The following is a 14,658-nucleotide window of genomic DNA, read 5'->3' as shown; positions in this document are numbered from 1 at the left end:
ACTACGATACTACCTCCATGTTGATATGCAGTGAGTAGGTATAACCGTGCGGCACAGCCCGCCATGCAGATAGCTACCCCGAACCTGCAGTCTATTTCAACGTCACAATTATATGCCACATCTTGGCGTATAATATAGAACACAAAACTAGAAGGATTCCGATGTCACCCCCACTACCTATGTAGGTATCCAGTAGACGACCACCGATAGCTTCTTCATTGGTACGCAGACGCACAGAAGGGGAATTAAATGCGATAGCAGCAGTAAGCCAGCCAAGGAAAGTTCCAAAGAGATTCTAGACCAACAGCGTGGTCGGATTCCATCAACCTGTTTTATGAAAACTTGTCTATTCCTGCCACACATACATGATGAAGTATTAAGACAAGTTCTGCCATCTTATTTCCCTCGGGGGTGAAAATTCTTTGTCCAACACGAACTTGAGCAAAAATGTCGAGTATCATATTCAATTTTCCCAACTTACCGCCTGCTTTGCAGCAGCAGATCTTGGACGGGCCGGCTCTAGCACCGCCGGATGGTGTAACCCCCGTTTTCAAGAACCCGCCGAATCGGAATGGTCAGGCTATCGCCGTGCTTGTTGTGTGCTTGTTCCTCTCGACGATGGCGGCCATAGGACGTGCGTATTCGCGAACCTTTGTCATGAAGAGAGTACAATTACAGGATTGTATGTGCCTACCTATTCCGAATACTTAACAGTTGATATGGTTTCCATACTGATAAAACTTTCCTGCTGTTTAGACCTAGGTCTACTTGCATTTGTAAGTCGGCAGCATATTCCTTCCCCTAACCCCTATACTGATGATACATACCTAGGGTTCCTACGCAGTCCTAGCTTGGGTCTATCTAGACTTCCTTCACAACGCAGGCTTTTTCGTGCATCAGTGGAATATTCAACTGAAGGATATGGTCCACATAGCCCCGGTTTGTCTTACCTATGGTGAAGTTAGGAGTAAATCTAGCTGACTGTGGCGACACAGGGTCTCACCTTCGGCCTCACTATTTCCTACTCCGCATCTCTGCTCTTCGCGAAATCAGCTATCTTGCTTGAGTGGGTCCGCATCTTCTCGCCTCACCGCACCAACAGGGTCTTCTACTGGTGTAGTTATCTGATGATCGTGCTCAACATCCTCCTCTACATATCTAGCATCATCAGCTCAGCCATCACCTGTATCCCACACCAAAGCATATACTACCCTTGGATTCCGGGAGTTTGTATCAACCGGAAAGCACTCGGCCTCTTTACTGCCTTCTTCAACGTCATCATGGACTTACTCATCTTGCTACTGCCTCAGCGGATTATCTGGACTTTGCAGATGACTACTTCTCGCAAGGCTGGTATCTCCTTGATCTTCTCCGTTGGAGTTCTAGCCACCGTGTGCGCTATTGGCCGTCTCGTCACAACATTCCTCATCGACTATGATGCCGACGCAACTTACACCGTGGCTCCTGTTATACTCTGGACGTTTCCCGAGGTGACCTGCGTATTGCTGGTCTTCTGTCTGCCCTCATTACCCAAGAGCTTCGCAGATCAAGGGCCCATATTCGAGGGGGTACAAATGATGCGCTCTTGGATAAGCCTTTCAACACAGCGAAGTCAGAAGTCTAGTATTCGTTCCAAAAATCAGAGTGGATGGTCTTCCACTGCCAGAAAGCAGCGCAATGCGCATGTGTATGGTATGACGGACGAATATGGCCCAGTCACCAGCCAAGCGGAACTGAAGCTTGTACGTGCCAATTCTCGCAAAGGCAATGAAGCAACTCAGGATCAGCTTCCGCCCTTGCCAGGTCAGGCTCAGTAAATCTGTCTTTAAGATACGGTGATAGTAACGACGACTGAGGTTTACATCCAGATAAATTAGTGTTGTATATTAGGCAAGGACCAAGTTATTAGGGGTTTTTTTATTGATTCACAAACGAGAATCCGGGAATAGGATGGGAACGAAGGGTTTGTTTCTATAAGTCGTATATTAGCTATGTCTTAGGAGAGTTGTAACTTTGAGAAGAAATTGATGATTTACTACAAATCGAATATGGTCTTACGTAATAATTACCTAAGTGTTTGCGAGTGAAAATGATGATGTACGCGCTGATATAAGCAATTATGTAAGTAAACATTACGTAAGTATGTTAATTACATAATTTCTTCGTAAACTTCCCGTATGATGATAAATATGGCATATGAAAATAACCCTTAAACGCAAAATGAATAATTCAACACGCGGGACTTGAAGACGCCCCCAACTTGCATCATTGAACCTACCATTTGAAAATATTACGAATAACTCAAGCGGCGTAGCAAATAGAGTGTTGCTCATTTCACGATGGGCGGTAGTTACATTCAACTCTTAGCATCGTCTTCATATATCAAAGAGGTTTCAATAACAAGTTTTTTTTGGTACGCCCAAACCTCGGTAGTTCATCGTGAAGGTTGACGATGCGATTCCAGGCATTCGTCTCGTTGCAACGACCACTAGCATAAGGCTGCAGCTCGCGGAAACATACCTACTTAAGTAGGTAAGTAGCTACCGTGGCACCCATGCATTCCTTCGAAGCTACAGATAGTACTGCAATTGTTGTGTAACCCCACGTGGATGAGAGATGCATATCCCGCTTCAGCTCCTAACCGATGGCAGATAACATCTTCTTGGCGGACGATTCTACGTCGAATGCCACCTCTAGGCTTTGAACGACACCCAATGAAGACCTTACGAGCATCGCCCACCCAATTGCATCATGTGAGAAGGCAGCCAATGACCAGTACGCAAAATGAATACGTCGTAATCTGGAGGTAAGTGTCTTTACCTAAGTGTAGCATTTAATAAAGGTTGTGTAACAGCAGTACCTCGACTCTACGACACACCGGCTTAAGAACTAAAGCCTAAAGGTTGGTACACCACTTTAAGTTGAGTGTAAGTGCTCATATCAGAATGCAACAAGAACTATCTCCTGTGTTACACAGCCTGCGTCTACCACCGCACATGTAAGTTACAGTAGGACATGCGGTCTTTCAGGCGGGGCGGGGGGCATATAGGCTCACAGACAGGTAGGATCAGCACATGGAGGACGTTTTACGACGCCATTCTGTATCAAAATAAACAGGACCCTTAACCTAAGTAGATCTACATTACCAAAGCCAAGCTGAGAACGGAACATATTGGACCCTTCCTTACCAAGTACACATCTCCCATGGAATACAACTCAAGCCTACCTATTCTTCGTCATCAATCAAAGCCTTCCAGTACTCACCCCTTGGTTTGAACACCAAGTTCGGGCCATCATGATCCGCCACCGCGAGATCAAGAAGCTGATACTCGTCCACCCTATGTCTCCCATCCATATTTCCAGGCACCCCTTCTCCGAGCTTACCCGCCTCACCAGGAGCCTTCTCGAAATCAAAGTACCATAAGGTCTTAGCTATCACCAAACTCATCTCATTATAGGCCATCGCCTTGCCGAGACACCCCGTATCCCCAAGCGCAAACGGCGCAAAAGCCGCTCGCATCGTCGCTCTTGCTTGATCCTCTTCCACAGCCCCATCTTCTGGTCCTAGCCATCTTTCTGGCCGGAACGCAAATGGCTCGGGAAAGTAAGCCTCGTTGTGCATCACACAGTAAGGATTCACACCAACGGCAATACCTCGCGGTATCACATGTCCATCAACCACGAACGGCTCCGTGTAAGAAGCATGCGGTTCGCGCCAGAATGTGCCAACGAAAGGCGGTGACATCCGCATGGTCTCGTCAATTACAGCGCGAAGATACTTACAACCAGATAGTTGTGGTCCGTTTTGAATGATATTATTGGCAAAAGTTGTGCGGATTTCTGCAGCGAGCCGAGCGTAGACAGTTGGGTGGCGCGAAAGGTAAAAGAACAGGGCGCTGAGGGCGGCAGATAGTGTAGTAGCGCCTAAAGACAGTGGAACTGCGTCAACGCGAAAAGCCTGGCTGGATGCGCAAGATTCCAAAACACCGTGAAAAAAAATAGAAAATAACGCACCCGCTGGAAGAATAAATGAAGCCTCAGCCCATAATTCGCTATGTCTAAGACCCTCGCCTTCGAGGTTATCGTCAGTTGTCACGATAGAGTAGAAGTCGTGCTTAGCGTCCTTGGCTAGGGCTGTGCGCCCCTGAATTATGCCCCGTAGAGTGCCGCTAAACGACTCCCCGTTTTTCCTGTTAAGCCGCCTGATGATCGGCCAGGTGTTGGATACCGCTGGCCAGGCCACTGCGAAATAATCAATCTCCTTTTTTCTCATAACTAGTATAAAAAGGGGGGGATAATGACACATACTGAATATATTAACTAGCCCGTTCATGGAAATCATCGCTCGAGGAAATATCCTATTTTTCGCGGCTGTTAGAGTATTGAGCGGTTGGCCGAAGGCCAACTGGCCGGCAACGTCGGTGGTGAGGCGTTCGCATAATGGTGTCATATTCATAGTCTCGGAACTGGTTCTTAGTAGTAGTCGTAAAAAGACATCAATCTCTTTACTCATGATAGGGTCAAAAATACGCAACGACCGGTCGGAGAGGACCTGGCCATAGACCTTCCGCTTCTGTCGGTGACGTTCCCTGTCTAATGTGCCAAAGATGTTCTTCTGCGGATTGAACTGCGTTAGCTTGTAGACGTCGGCTTTGTTTATCCCCGTGTTAAGGTAGATATCTATGCGAAGAGTTATTATGAAGTGCATCTCCGGGATGAAAAGGGGCTAGGTCTCCTTACCTCGCAGTGCGGTCGCTGTATTGAATACTAGACGATTTGGCGCTTGTCTAACTACTGATCCTATTTGGAATACCCGTTAGAGGTTATCATATACCTAGTGCATTGGCGCGTCAAGAAAGCACACCGTATTTCAGATGGTCGTAATACGTGGCGAGATGAAGACGCTTCTTGATCGCGTGATAGCCACCATAGCCATCACTGAATCGGGCGACGAAAGGCCCAGGATAGTCCCTCAGAGGATGGAGAGTAAGCCGGTAACTAAAAACAAAGAGTCCCTGCCAAGATGCGATTCCTTAGCCATGGTTGTGTTAGAAGATTGTTCTGGAAGATCGAATTACCAGTGTTATCGCGGCACCAAAGGCATAAAGTGCCACTAAGGGCGATATATCAAATATCCCCATCCTGTTAAATCTGAATTAATTCAAGATGGAATATAAAAAAACAGCAGAATCTCGACGACAACGAGCTATGGGTAGATTGCCTGGGCAAAAATAGCGACAGAAGGCTAAGGTCAAATTGATTCCAAGGTTGTGATCGGGTCGGCTTCTAAAGTGTTCCAGCCTTTACTACCTAGGTACCTATTAGGTAGGTAGGTAGTAGGTACCAACTGCAGAGAAACGACCTGTCAGATTATGCATATGTGCTATCTTCCTGGTACTACGTACCTGTACTTCCAGCATCTGTTCGCCCTCGCCTCGTCCAACCCCCACCTCCACCATCGTTATTAATTTCCATGCCTGGTATTTCATAATAAAACATAATGGGACGTTATTATGAAGATAAAGGAAATTACAACCTTTCAATTGTTATATTGAAATATGTTTATAAGAATACTTATTCTTATGAATTCCAGTAACGACCCCGAATGGCTTAGAAAATAAGGTCTCATTAGTGGCGTCTATATTATGCACACATTATATTTTACCACCAAACCCCCTGTAACTCAGTGCCGTTAAGAGCTTTTAGCCTTTTGCTTCTAAGGTTAACAACAGCTTCCAAGCAACGATTACCAATTCAGTCTAGATACTAATACGACTTATCCGATAGCTTAGGTTTTTAGTCCAAAAACTGATTTCATACCTGATGAATCATACAATATTAGCTGTGTTGTACGTAAGTTATAAGGCTTTGTTTTAAGCTGTTGTTGCAAAAATCAAACATCCCCTACCTTTAAACAGGCTAAAAGAACACCACCTACCTGTAGACTTCTAGGGCTCTACAGTACCTATTTCAACTGACAATTGAGACCATTCACTATAATCGACCACTAAGACCATATAACCTTCGTGCTAAATATTGCTAAATCCCTGGTATTGGCGGCAAAATACGGTGTGAATACAGTTTTAACGCCACTAATCGCACCCTATTGGGTTCTGCCGTCGGACTTCTGTAGATTACGGCGGTGCATAGGGCTCAGAAGGCAAAAACCAAAACTTGATTAGACATACTCCTGATCAGGGGTGTGTAAAAGCTCTTTATTGAATTAAGCCGCAATAAACCCTTGTAGCTCTTAGATAAGCTATCAGATAAGCTACTTTTACATAAAAGCTTATATAACTTGATCAAAGCAGCGTGCATTTAATCAAAAGTAGGCTTCAACGATAGCTTAGATTATCGTGATTGTAATGATATAAATATATACCAGTTTCAATCCCTTTATAGCCCGTATTTATCAATTAACATTGATCAATTGCTGGAGTGGTTTTCATGAGGGGTGTCACGTGTAGCTTTATTATTAGCGTTGAAGGCGGGGTATTACGTGCATTATATTTGCATAACTTCCATATTGCATAGATTACCAGTTATCACGTGTAATATGCGGGTTATATAAAGGGGCCCACCAATCATATTTCGGGGAATCCGGATCGAATATATTAGCGTCTTGGCGGTGAAGAAATCAACCAATTATAATGATTCAAAAATTCTTAGTCTTGTACATTCCCTGCATGAGTAAGTTTTCTTTTTTTCATTTAAATACTTACCCAAATACTTTTGTAGCCCTATTTCACCATATAAACACAGCTTACAAACAATGCATTATATACAAATATATTCTATGGACTTCAGGCTATATAATGGTACTGGTTATAAGCTTCTAGCTAATGTATTAATAAAGTTATGGGCGCTTTAACTTAGGTGTATCATGTATTCAAAACTTCGATATACGAATTTAGGGTGTTGATTTTACAAAGGTGTGGATGTATATATGAAAATCGGGTTTTTGCCTTCTGAGCCCTGTGCACCGCCGTAGTAGATAGCACCGGGGTGGGATAGCCCGCAACTCCAACTCATCATTCCTACAACAACTTCACGATAGATTCAATCAGTTTCACCATACTAGATACCTCCCAATAGGCACCACGGGTACAGTATTCTCGATGGATCATATAGAACATAAGAACGTTTTATTTAACTTTTAAGGATTGACTTCGCTTTGCCTTGCCAAACCACCTAAGCAAACCCGCTAAACCCGAGGTTTTCCTAAGCTCCGACAAGATCCCCGCCTTGACCTCTTAAGGGTACAAACCACCTCTTCACCTTGGACATATATTCCCCCGAATATTCTGCACCAAATCCAACTTCGTCTTAACGCCCCCCAGACTATCATACTCAGACGAACTCAGCCCCCTCCTCGAATTCGCCGCGTTCCTAAACCCAGCGCGTCCGAGCCCCGCGCCAGCAAGGTAGCTGAACACGGCCATGAACGCGTTCTCGGGGTTATTCACGATATCGTAGACGGCGAGCCCCGCGTCGCCCGTCGAGCCGATGAGGCGGAGGAGAGAGCGCACCGTCGTCATTCCCGCGGCGCCGATGGCCTCGCCTACGATTGGGATCCAGAAGAGTAGGCCGGTGATGAAGTTCAGGATGAACTCTTCGCGCTGCTTTTTCTCGATTTCCCCGGCTTGCTCGACGATCTTCTCCATGCTGGCTACGGCTTCTTCGGTCGAGTAGCCCGGTAGAGAGGTCGCGTCCACGAGGTCCGTGAGCTCCATTAGATCGTCCCAGTTCCCGTACATGCGCACGGTTTTGAAGCGGTCGAGCATGTCTGTCGCTTTGGGGAAGGAGTCGCCGATTACCTCTTTGGGGTTGTAGACGCTTACTTTGTCCGCGAGGGGGTAGTTGTAGAAGAAGTTGTTCTGCTTGTCCTGGCACTCGTTTACTTTCTCGCCGGCGTACTGGCACCCGTTGTTGACGCGCATTAGGCGTCGGCCGAATTTGATCCATGATTCGTCGATGCCGAATTCGTCGCCGATGTCCTTCCAGAACCCGTCCGCGTCTTTGAGCGTGAATGTCGCGTTGGGGATCGCCGTGCCGTCTAGCATCGATTTCTGGGTCTCCATCTGTGGACACTTGATGTCGATTGTGCCTCGCCCGTTCTTGCAGTCGCTGCCTTTGACGCAGGTGTCGACGCAGTTGGAATACCGGCAGCTGCTGCAGCATGTGATGTCCTTGGTCTCTTTGCAGGTGAAGTAGTTCTGCACCTTGTCGCTGGCCATGAAGTGGTCGACTTGGCCCGGGACCTGGGCTGTGACGTATTTCTCGTAGATCGAGAACTTGTGGTCGTAGCCGTCGGCGATAAGCTTCTCGTACTTGTTTAGTGCTGCTTCTAGAGTTGCGACTTGGATGTCTAGGAGGTACTGCTCGATGCAGTGTGCGGGAGTCGAGTCTTTACGTTGGTCGAGCTGGTCGAGCGTGCTGTATGAGGCTTGGCACGGAGTCCAATAGGCCTCGTCGATTTCATACTCGTAATCATCGTCGTAGTCGTCACCGCCGCTTCCACTAGACATCGTTAGTACCTACGAAAGAAAACAGGAAGCGTGCGAGGAGGGCGGTGGTACTTACTCTGCGAAATACTGCAGATCCACGGCCCAGTCGGTGGTGCCCGCAAAGTTGTACGAATCGTAGAACTCGGCCCGAGACTTCTTCATGTCGTCGTCCATGTAGGCTACCCACTCCGTGTCGTTGTAAACTAATATGTTGGAGCCTTCTTTCTTCCATTGCTTAGTAACTTTGCCGCTTTGGATGATCTCGTCGATTTCGGCATTGGAGATGTAGCCACCAGTGTCAGTACAGCGTCCTTTGGCGGCGTTGGATATGCGGTTCGTGCCTGTGAACAGGCAAGTCTCAGAGTCGCAACCCGCTTCGGCCATCTTGAACGATCGACCGTAACTGGCCACGCCTACGACGACCTTGTTTGAGGCGGCGCCGGCTTTGGTGATCATAGAAAGGGCATCCTTGGTCTCCGTCTCGTTGACGTGGGACCTCAGGCAGTTACCAGACTCGCAACCAGGAGAAGACCACTTGTTACCGTAATCCCACTGGCCATGAAGATCGTACGTCATATAGATGATGTAATCGAGGGCCGCAGCCATTTGCTTGATAGGGTATGCCTTGAGGTACCAATAGGATGCTGGTGCCGCAAATGAAACCGATTTGGAAGAGCCAATGGATTTCTTGAGATCCGATAAGAATTCATAGTAATTCTTACCATTGACGGGGTCGTCACTGGGGATGTCGGGAATATCAGGGGCCTATGCATTTACTCATTAGTCCGGGAAAGCAGAAAAAAAGGTCTTGGGTCACTCACTCCAGGATACTCCCAGTCGAGGTCGATACCGTCAAGATTGTTATCATTGACGAATGCAATGAGATTCTTCTTGAACTTGTCGCGGTTACCAGGCTGGACGGCGGTACGGAGGATGTTGAAAGTCCCGGGGAGCGTGCTGAAATCCCAGCCACCGAACGAGATGATCTTCTTGACGCCTGACATGCCCTTGAAGATGTCGAACTGCTCCTGGACCTTGCTGATATCAACTGCGAAGTCATTCGCCGTGATATCGGCAAAGGAGAAGTGAATATGGGTGTAGGCATCTGTGTCGATCTGGTCGACATCCATGGTCAAGCACTCGCGGTTGTGGTTCCAAGCCTCAAAGTACGCAACCTTGATCTTCTCAGCCGGCGCACTTCCTTTGATGATATCTCTACCGCAGTTGCTGATACCTAATATCCAAAGTCAGCTCGATTTTCTCTCAAAGCATGACTCCCGGGGTCTCGATGAAACAATTCAACTGGAGACAGCGCAACTTACATCCGTTCTTTGCACCCGAGGTTCCGGGCGCACCGGTCTCCGAATCCTTCTTAACACAGAAGTCATCCGTCATACCACACTGGCCCCAGATATTGCAGCAAACATTGAGTGGACACGGGTTGAGTGTGCTCAAGTCGGTTCCTGCGGACGGCCGTGCTGTGTCATTCACCTTTACATATCATGTTAGCCTAGGTAATGGCATAATAGCTACATATAGTAGCGAGGAGATCGTTTTCTTACCGTTGGTCCGCAAACAGCGTTCTGTTAGAGATTCTCATTAGTCAAGATCCCTATGAGAAGCAGGCAAGAAAGTACTCACAGGAACATTCATTGGCATGGGCGGGCTTCCCGTGCTCACGCACATGTTGAATTCAGACAGGAGCTTTCCGTCCTCGCAGCCATTCCAGCCCCACGTCTTCTTGTTGAAGTCTTCCAGGTCCTTCACGGTCAGGTCACGAGCCGCCGCAATCTTAGCGCAGTAGTCATTCTTTACAGTCGTGTATGTGGCGCAATAGCCATCGGCATCGGGCTTGGGCTTCAAGTCCGGCTTCGAGCCGGCCGTGCAGCAGACCTGTTGGCCCTCGGCTAGGGTCGAGCATAGATTGGTTTTGGTGTTCACTTTCATGAAATCCGCCGCGCTGATACCGCACTTGGATGCTAGCGAGCCGCAGCTGTCGCCAGACACCACGGTTCTTGTCTTGCACGTGCCGTCCGAGTTTCCTGGTGGTATCGTGCTAGGTAGAGTGCCGCTGCTGCAACAGACGATCTCATCGAGGATGAGGGTGCTGCAGAGGTTCGCGCGATTGTACTTCTCTAGGTCAGCCTGACTGATCCCGCATCTGTTGGATACGGCCCAGCATCCATCTCCGGATTGGACTTTGGTTGTTTTGCAGTCGGCTCTCTTGTCAAGGAGCGACCTTGCCTTGAGGCTTGCGGGCGTGGTGCTAGATGATGTCGTCGAATTGGTGGTACTGTTTGATGTAGCCTCAACGGGAGAGGGAACACGCAGAGTGACCGACATCCAAGACTCTCCCGCACCCGGCTCCGCGACACATTCTCCCTCGGACCATGTCTTGACAGCCTCTTGGATGAAGGGAAGATTCGCGACGCCAGCAGTGACAATACCAAGGCTATAATCCGCGCCGCGACCATCTGAACCGCATAGCTGGACGATAGTGGGTTTGGAGATGGCCTTCTCCTCTGCGTATTTCAGCAAATTTTCGAGAACATCCGAGCTATAATACTATGTTAGTGGTTTGGCCCCCAGAGAGAAATTCATGGGCTGAAGAAGTTCAAACCCCTGGCGTACTTACGTTATTCCGTGCTGATGAACCTCCACTCCGGCAAAGACGCCAATGGCTGCTGATTGGGAATATGCGAATTCGATTGCGTTGTCAACACAAGAGGGCACTTGTAATGCAAGATGGCGGGAAATCTGATTTCCAGCAGCAAGGAGATGGTTGACAGAGAACGCAGCAGCATTGCTTCCAACTTGTGCTTCGTGCATGTAGACGGAGCCTTCCTCCAGGACGCGATTAGACGTCACACAGAGGGATGCCTTGTTCTCGTCCGCAACGAATGCAGCTTTTACTCCCGAGTCATAGTCGGCTGTGCACGCCCGGATAGCCGTAGATGTTGCTTGGTCTTCGGCTGTGGTCTTGACGGCCATGTTGAGTAGCATAGTCTCGTTACATGACGCCAACTCTGCAGCATCCGGAAACAAGTACCATTCCGTACTGGAGCTGCTATCTTTGGTTTCGCTACAGGATACAGGGCACTTCTTGCTTGTATCAAGCGATGCTCGCTGGGCCGTGGCGAACCACGACTCAATTTCTGCGGCATCTGCATCTCGGCGGGGGATTTCGATATGAGACTGCGATGCAAAAGCCTCGGAAGCCAAGATGGCCAAAGGGACAAGTAAAGAAGCCCTCATGATGGCATGGCACTACGCAAGTAGGTTCGCTGAGGGGATGAAAGCATCTGACTCTCTGGCACACGAGGGAGGAAAATATCTATAAGGCGGATGCGAGAAGCAAAAGCGGCTAGGAATAGGCGAGCTTGGCACGAGGTAAGGGGAGGTTGAGCTGAGTGAACTTTGTATGGCGGGGCTCATGCATTCAAGCGGCTCAAGGTATCGACAACAAGGCCGGTGATAGTAGCCTTGGCGAATACATGGGTTGAGGTTGTTCCACCAGATCCTTCAGGTCCACAAATCCGCGGTTTTGTATACCCAAGTACCCTCATCTCCGATATAGTTAGCCCCATCGACAGGGGTTTAACAAATGAATTATCGCCAGATCAAAAAAATGCGGCGAAGGAATGAGGCTAGAATCCTGGAATGAGCTAAAAGACCCTGATTGGTCTGCCCTACCTAACGCGGCTAATGTGCAAGCGAGCTCGTGGAGTATACAGGCCTCGCCAACGGATCTCGAGATCCCGATTCACCTGCTGCATTCGGCATCTATGCACGAAGTCTTATGCGCCGCAGACTAAACTATCGCCAAGAGGCGAAATTTTCACCTCGCTGACATTGTGGCTTTAGTCATTACAGGTGACCATTAACACAATGACCTAGTAGACAGGAGATTAAGATTATGCGGTAACATGGCGTATACAGATCCAGTTCTACTTCTAGCAGAACTTGATCAGATGCAGCCCCGCCTCGAACTTCAGCTCGAAGGAGGGTCCTGGAATCAGAAGCAAGCTCGTCAATAATCCGCCTTCGCCCATCCATTGCTTCATCTGGGACTCGACTTCTTCTCTACTCAGTCGAGTCTTGTCCAGCAGCAGCAACCATGAAAGTTACTCTCGTTCTCGTTCTTTCTCACCTCTCCGCCGTCTTGGCCGGAGGGTACCAAGGCTGCCTTGAACGCGTGCAGCTGTTCAACGCCTACGAGATCGACGGGCTCAACGCCGAGGCCGACCAGACGATCGGCTTCAAGTGCGCCAAAGCGGACACGAAGACCAAATCGTGTACGCAGTGGAATGCCTGCAAGCCGAAGAAGAACTCGGGACGCACCCGGTGCAACTTCGACGACCTGATGGTGTTCCTAGGAAAGGCGCCTACCACGACCGGGTGGTCAGTCAACGATTCCAGCGGGAAGCTCGACCCCGAGGGGACGGCCAAGCAATGCTACAAGCTGTTCACCAGCGCCCCGGGGAAGAACCCGAAGGTGCCCAACTTCCCTCCCCACGTAGCCGTGAAGGACGCGTGGGAGTTCAACGACTACATCAAGCGCGTCGGCGACACAGTCAACAAGACGTACAAGAACAAGGGCAACAGCGACAACCGAAACCTCTTCGACAGCTTCGACACGACGACGGAGAAAGTCAGCGAGTCGCGGGCCGGAGACCACGGGCCCCATCTCATTGACGCAGCCAGGACCCAGCTAGGTGGCGCGATGGATATAAAGACAGAGAGCGTAGGGGGTGGGTCTAATCCTGCTACCGGCGAAACGTGGGAGACCGTGGATTGGAGAGAGACGGCCGCACAAGCCAAGGCGAAGGGCGTGCCGGATGTCGATAAGAAGATTCAGGGTTTTCTTAAGGGTTTCTATGGTGTTGGGGGTAACAGCCAGGCGAGAAGTCACCGTGTGGTGATACAGTCGTATAAGCGGGTGGCGGATAGGAGTCAGAGTTGTCGTTGAGGGGTAATTTGGGCGTAGTTGTGTAGAAAATGTTGGAGGCAGCGGATGAGAAAATTGAACAGATGGATAGCACAGTTGTACTATACACGTCATATAGGACGATATGATTGTAGATAATGCAATAATTGATTTCCCTCAATAAGCCAACTCTTAGCTAAAACGCCTAATCATCATCATCATTCTCAAAAGCCCCCTCATGTCGTCTCCATGACTCCTCCTGTTGCTCGTCAAGCATCTTTTCCATCTCGATACTTCTCATCATGCGACCATCGTCCGGGTCGAAGAACCATAGGTTTTCTAAAGGGCAAGGCCAGAAGTGCTCTTCGGAAGCCTTATGCCATGACTCCATCCCATCCGCGCAAACTACATGGATTTCCTCCGTGTTCGTCCAGTCCCACAGCTCTCTAACTTCGACGTGGAAGAAATATTCGTCGGAGTTTTCTCGCTCGAACCTTAGTCGCTTGATGGATAATGCGACGGGCTTGAAAACCTCGAATGACGTTTTGCCAATAGAGACCATATCGATATCCAAGTTAAGCCAGACATAGCGCGACTCCGCTCCCGCAGCAACGTTAACCTTGGTGGCGGTGACCTCAGAAAAAGCCTGCTTGTACAAGCCTAGGTTGCGAGACTCTTGGCAGGTTTGAACTATCGCCGGTGCCGGCGTGAGCGAGACTAGTCTCTGGACTTGTGACGAGTCGTCCGGTACGACGCGAAGCTCTACGATGCGAGGTTCGACTGCCAAGGCCCAAATGTGCAGGCGAAGCTCGGTTGGGAGGCGGGAAAATGGATGAAAGGTGGACATTGTTGGTGGTTCCTAGGTCCAGCTGGAAGAACAGGGCTTGACGCAGGTACAGTCTAGAATCTAGACTTAGACAGGATAGTCTACGCCACGTGACTGAAAGCGGAAGGAGGAAACTTTTGAAGGTTACCGATGGTTATTAATAAAATAGTCAGCAGTTGGAATACCTTGCCTACCTACGTTGTGTAATGAGTTAATCCATATGATGTGGGTGGTAATGTGGATGTTGGTCGTACCAGATCGAATCAACTCGAATGACTTGCGATAGTTGGTAAACTGTTGGTTGCAGACCCAGTGCGGCGTGTTTCTTGGCAGATATTATAGTAAAAATCTGTATATCGGCTAATATTCGAAAATACCTTAATTGATCCTTCGTTTCT

At 48.7% G+C, this 14,658-nt stretch overlaps 5 protein-coding genes across 5 annotated transcripts; 2 read left to right on the top strand and 3 right to left on the bottom strand.

The window, feature by feature from the left end:
- Positions 1-370: 370 nt before the first annotated feature.
- Positions 371-2,029, top strand: GGS22DRAFT_41758 (uncharacterized protein). Its single transcript, XM_047967032.1, has 4 exons — positions 371-682; positions 757-776; positions 832-939; positions 996-2,029. The coding sequence occupies exons 1-4, from the start codon at positions 448-450 to the stop codon at positions 1,815-1,817; spliced, it is 1,185 nt and encodes a 394-aa protein (XP_047816683.1). The 5' UTR covers positions 371-447; the 3' UTR covers positions 1,818-2,029.
- A 1,055-nt stretch (positions 2,030-3,084) lies between these two features.
- GGS22DRAFT_168936 (cytochrome P450) lies at positions 3,085-5,281 on the bottom strand. The gene is made up of 6 exons (XM_047962235.1): positions 5,079-5,281; positions 4,865-5,015; positions 4,741-4,800; positions 4,309-4,680; positions 4,015-4,242; positions 3,085-3,924 (listed from the first exon to the last, which is right to left on the bottom strand). The coding sequence occupies exons 1-6, from the start codon at positions 5,139-5,141 to the stop codon at positions 3,227-3,229; spliced, it is 1,572 nt and encodes a 523-aa protein (XP_047816682.1). The 5' UTR covers positions 5,142-5,281; the 3' UTR covers positions 3,085-3,226.
- A 1,993-nt stretch (positions 5,282-7,274) lies between these two features.
- GGS22DRAFT_190825 (putative glycosyl hydrolase, family 18) lies at positions 7,275-11,762 on the bottom strand (the record flags this gene model as incomplete). The annotated part of the gene is made up of 7 exons (XM_047965034.1): positions 7,275-8,520; positions 8,584-9,272; positions 9,329-9,741; positions 9,830-9,998; positions 10,070-10,090; positions 10,149-11,064; positions 11,143-11,762. The coding sequence occupies 7 exons, from the start codon at positions 11,760-11,762 to the stop codon at positions 7,275-7,277; spliced, it is 4,074 nt and encodes a 1,357-aa protein (XP_047816681.1).
- A 473-nt stretch (positions 11,763-12,235) lies between these two features.
- GGS22DRAFT_168931 (uncharacterized protein) lies at positions 12,236-13,641 on the top strand. The gene has a single exon (XM_047962234.1). It carries the CDS (start codon positions 12,625-12,627, stop codon positions 13,474-13,476), a length of 852 nt encoding a protein of 283 aa, XP_047816680.1. The 5' UTR covers positions 12,236-12,624; the 3' UTR covers positions 13,477-13,641.
- On the bottom strand, positions 13,640-14,289 carry GGS22DRAFT_195566 (uncharacterized protein; the record flags this gene model as incomplete). Its single annotated transcript, XM_047965689.1, has 1 exon — positions 13,640-14,289. Exon 1 carries the CDS (start codon positions 14,279-14,281, stop codon positions 13,640-13,642), a length of 642 nt encoding a protein of 213 aa, XP_047816679.1. The 5' UTR covers positions 14,282-14,289.
- Positions 14,290-14,658: the final 369 nt, after the last annotated feature.

The sequence above is a fragment of the Annulohypoxylon maeteangense genome (assembly GCF_022496945.1).
Source record: "Annulohypoxylon maeteangense strain CBS 123835 unplaced genomic scaffold GGS22scaffold_14, whole genome shotgun sequence".
NCBI classification, from domain to species: domain Eukaryota; kingdom Fungi; phylum Ascomycota; class Sordariomycetes; order Xylariales; family Hypoxylaceae; genus Annulohypoxylon; species Annulohypoxylon maeteangense.
Note: the sequence above shows the minus strand (reverse complement) of the source record. Positions and strands in the feature narration are given on the sequence as shown.

Bases quoted from the DNA above. Each gene is read 5' to 3' on its own strand.
- GGS22DRAFT_168931 (XM_047962234.1), top strand. From the start codon at position 12,625: ATGAAAGTTACTCTCGTTCTCGTTCTTTCTCACCTCTCCGCCGTCTTG.
- GGS22DRAFT_168936 (XM_047962235.1), bottom strand. From the start codon at position 5,141: ATGGGGATATTTGATATATCGCCCTTAGTGGCACTTTATGCCTTTGGT. The intron at 4,801-4,864 runs GTGTGCTTTCTT...TATTCCAAATAG, and splicing joins TTACGACCATCTGAAATACG to GATCAGTAGTTAGACAAGCG. The intron at 4,243-4,308 runs GTATGTGTCATT...ATTATTTCGCAG, and splicing joins CGGGCTAGTTAATATATTCA to TGGCCTGGCCAGCGGTATCC.
- GGS22DRAFT_41758 (XM_047967032.1), top strand. From the start codon at position 448: ATGTCGAGTATCATATTCAATTTTCCCAACTTACCGCCTGCTTTGCAG. The intron at 777-831 runs GTAAGTCGGCAG...ATACATACCTAG, and splicing joins ACCTAGGTCTACTTGCATTT to GGTTCCTACGCAGTCCTAGC. The intron at 940-995 runs GTTTGTCTTACC...GTGGCGACACAG, and splicing joins ATATGGTCCACATAGCCCCG to GGTCTCACCTTCGGCCTCAC.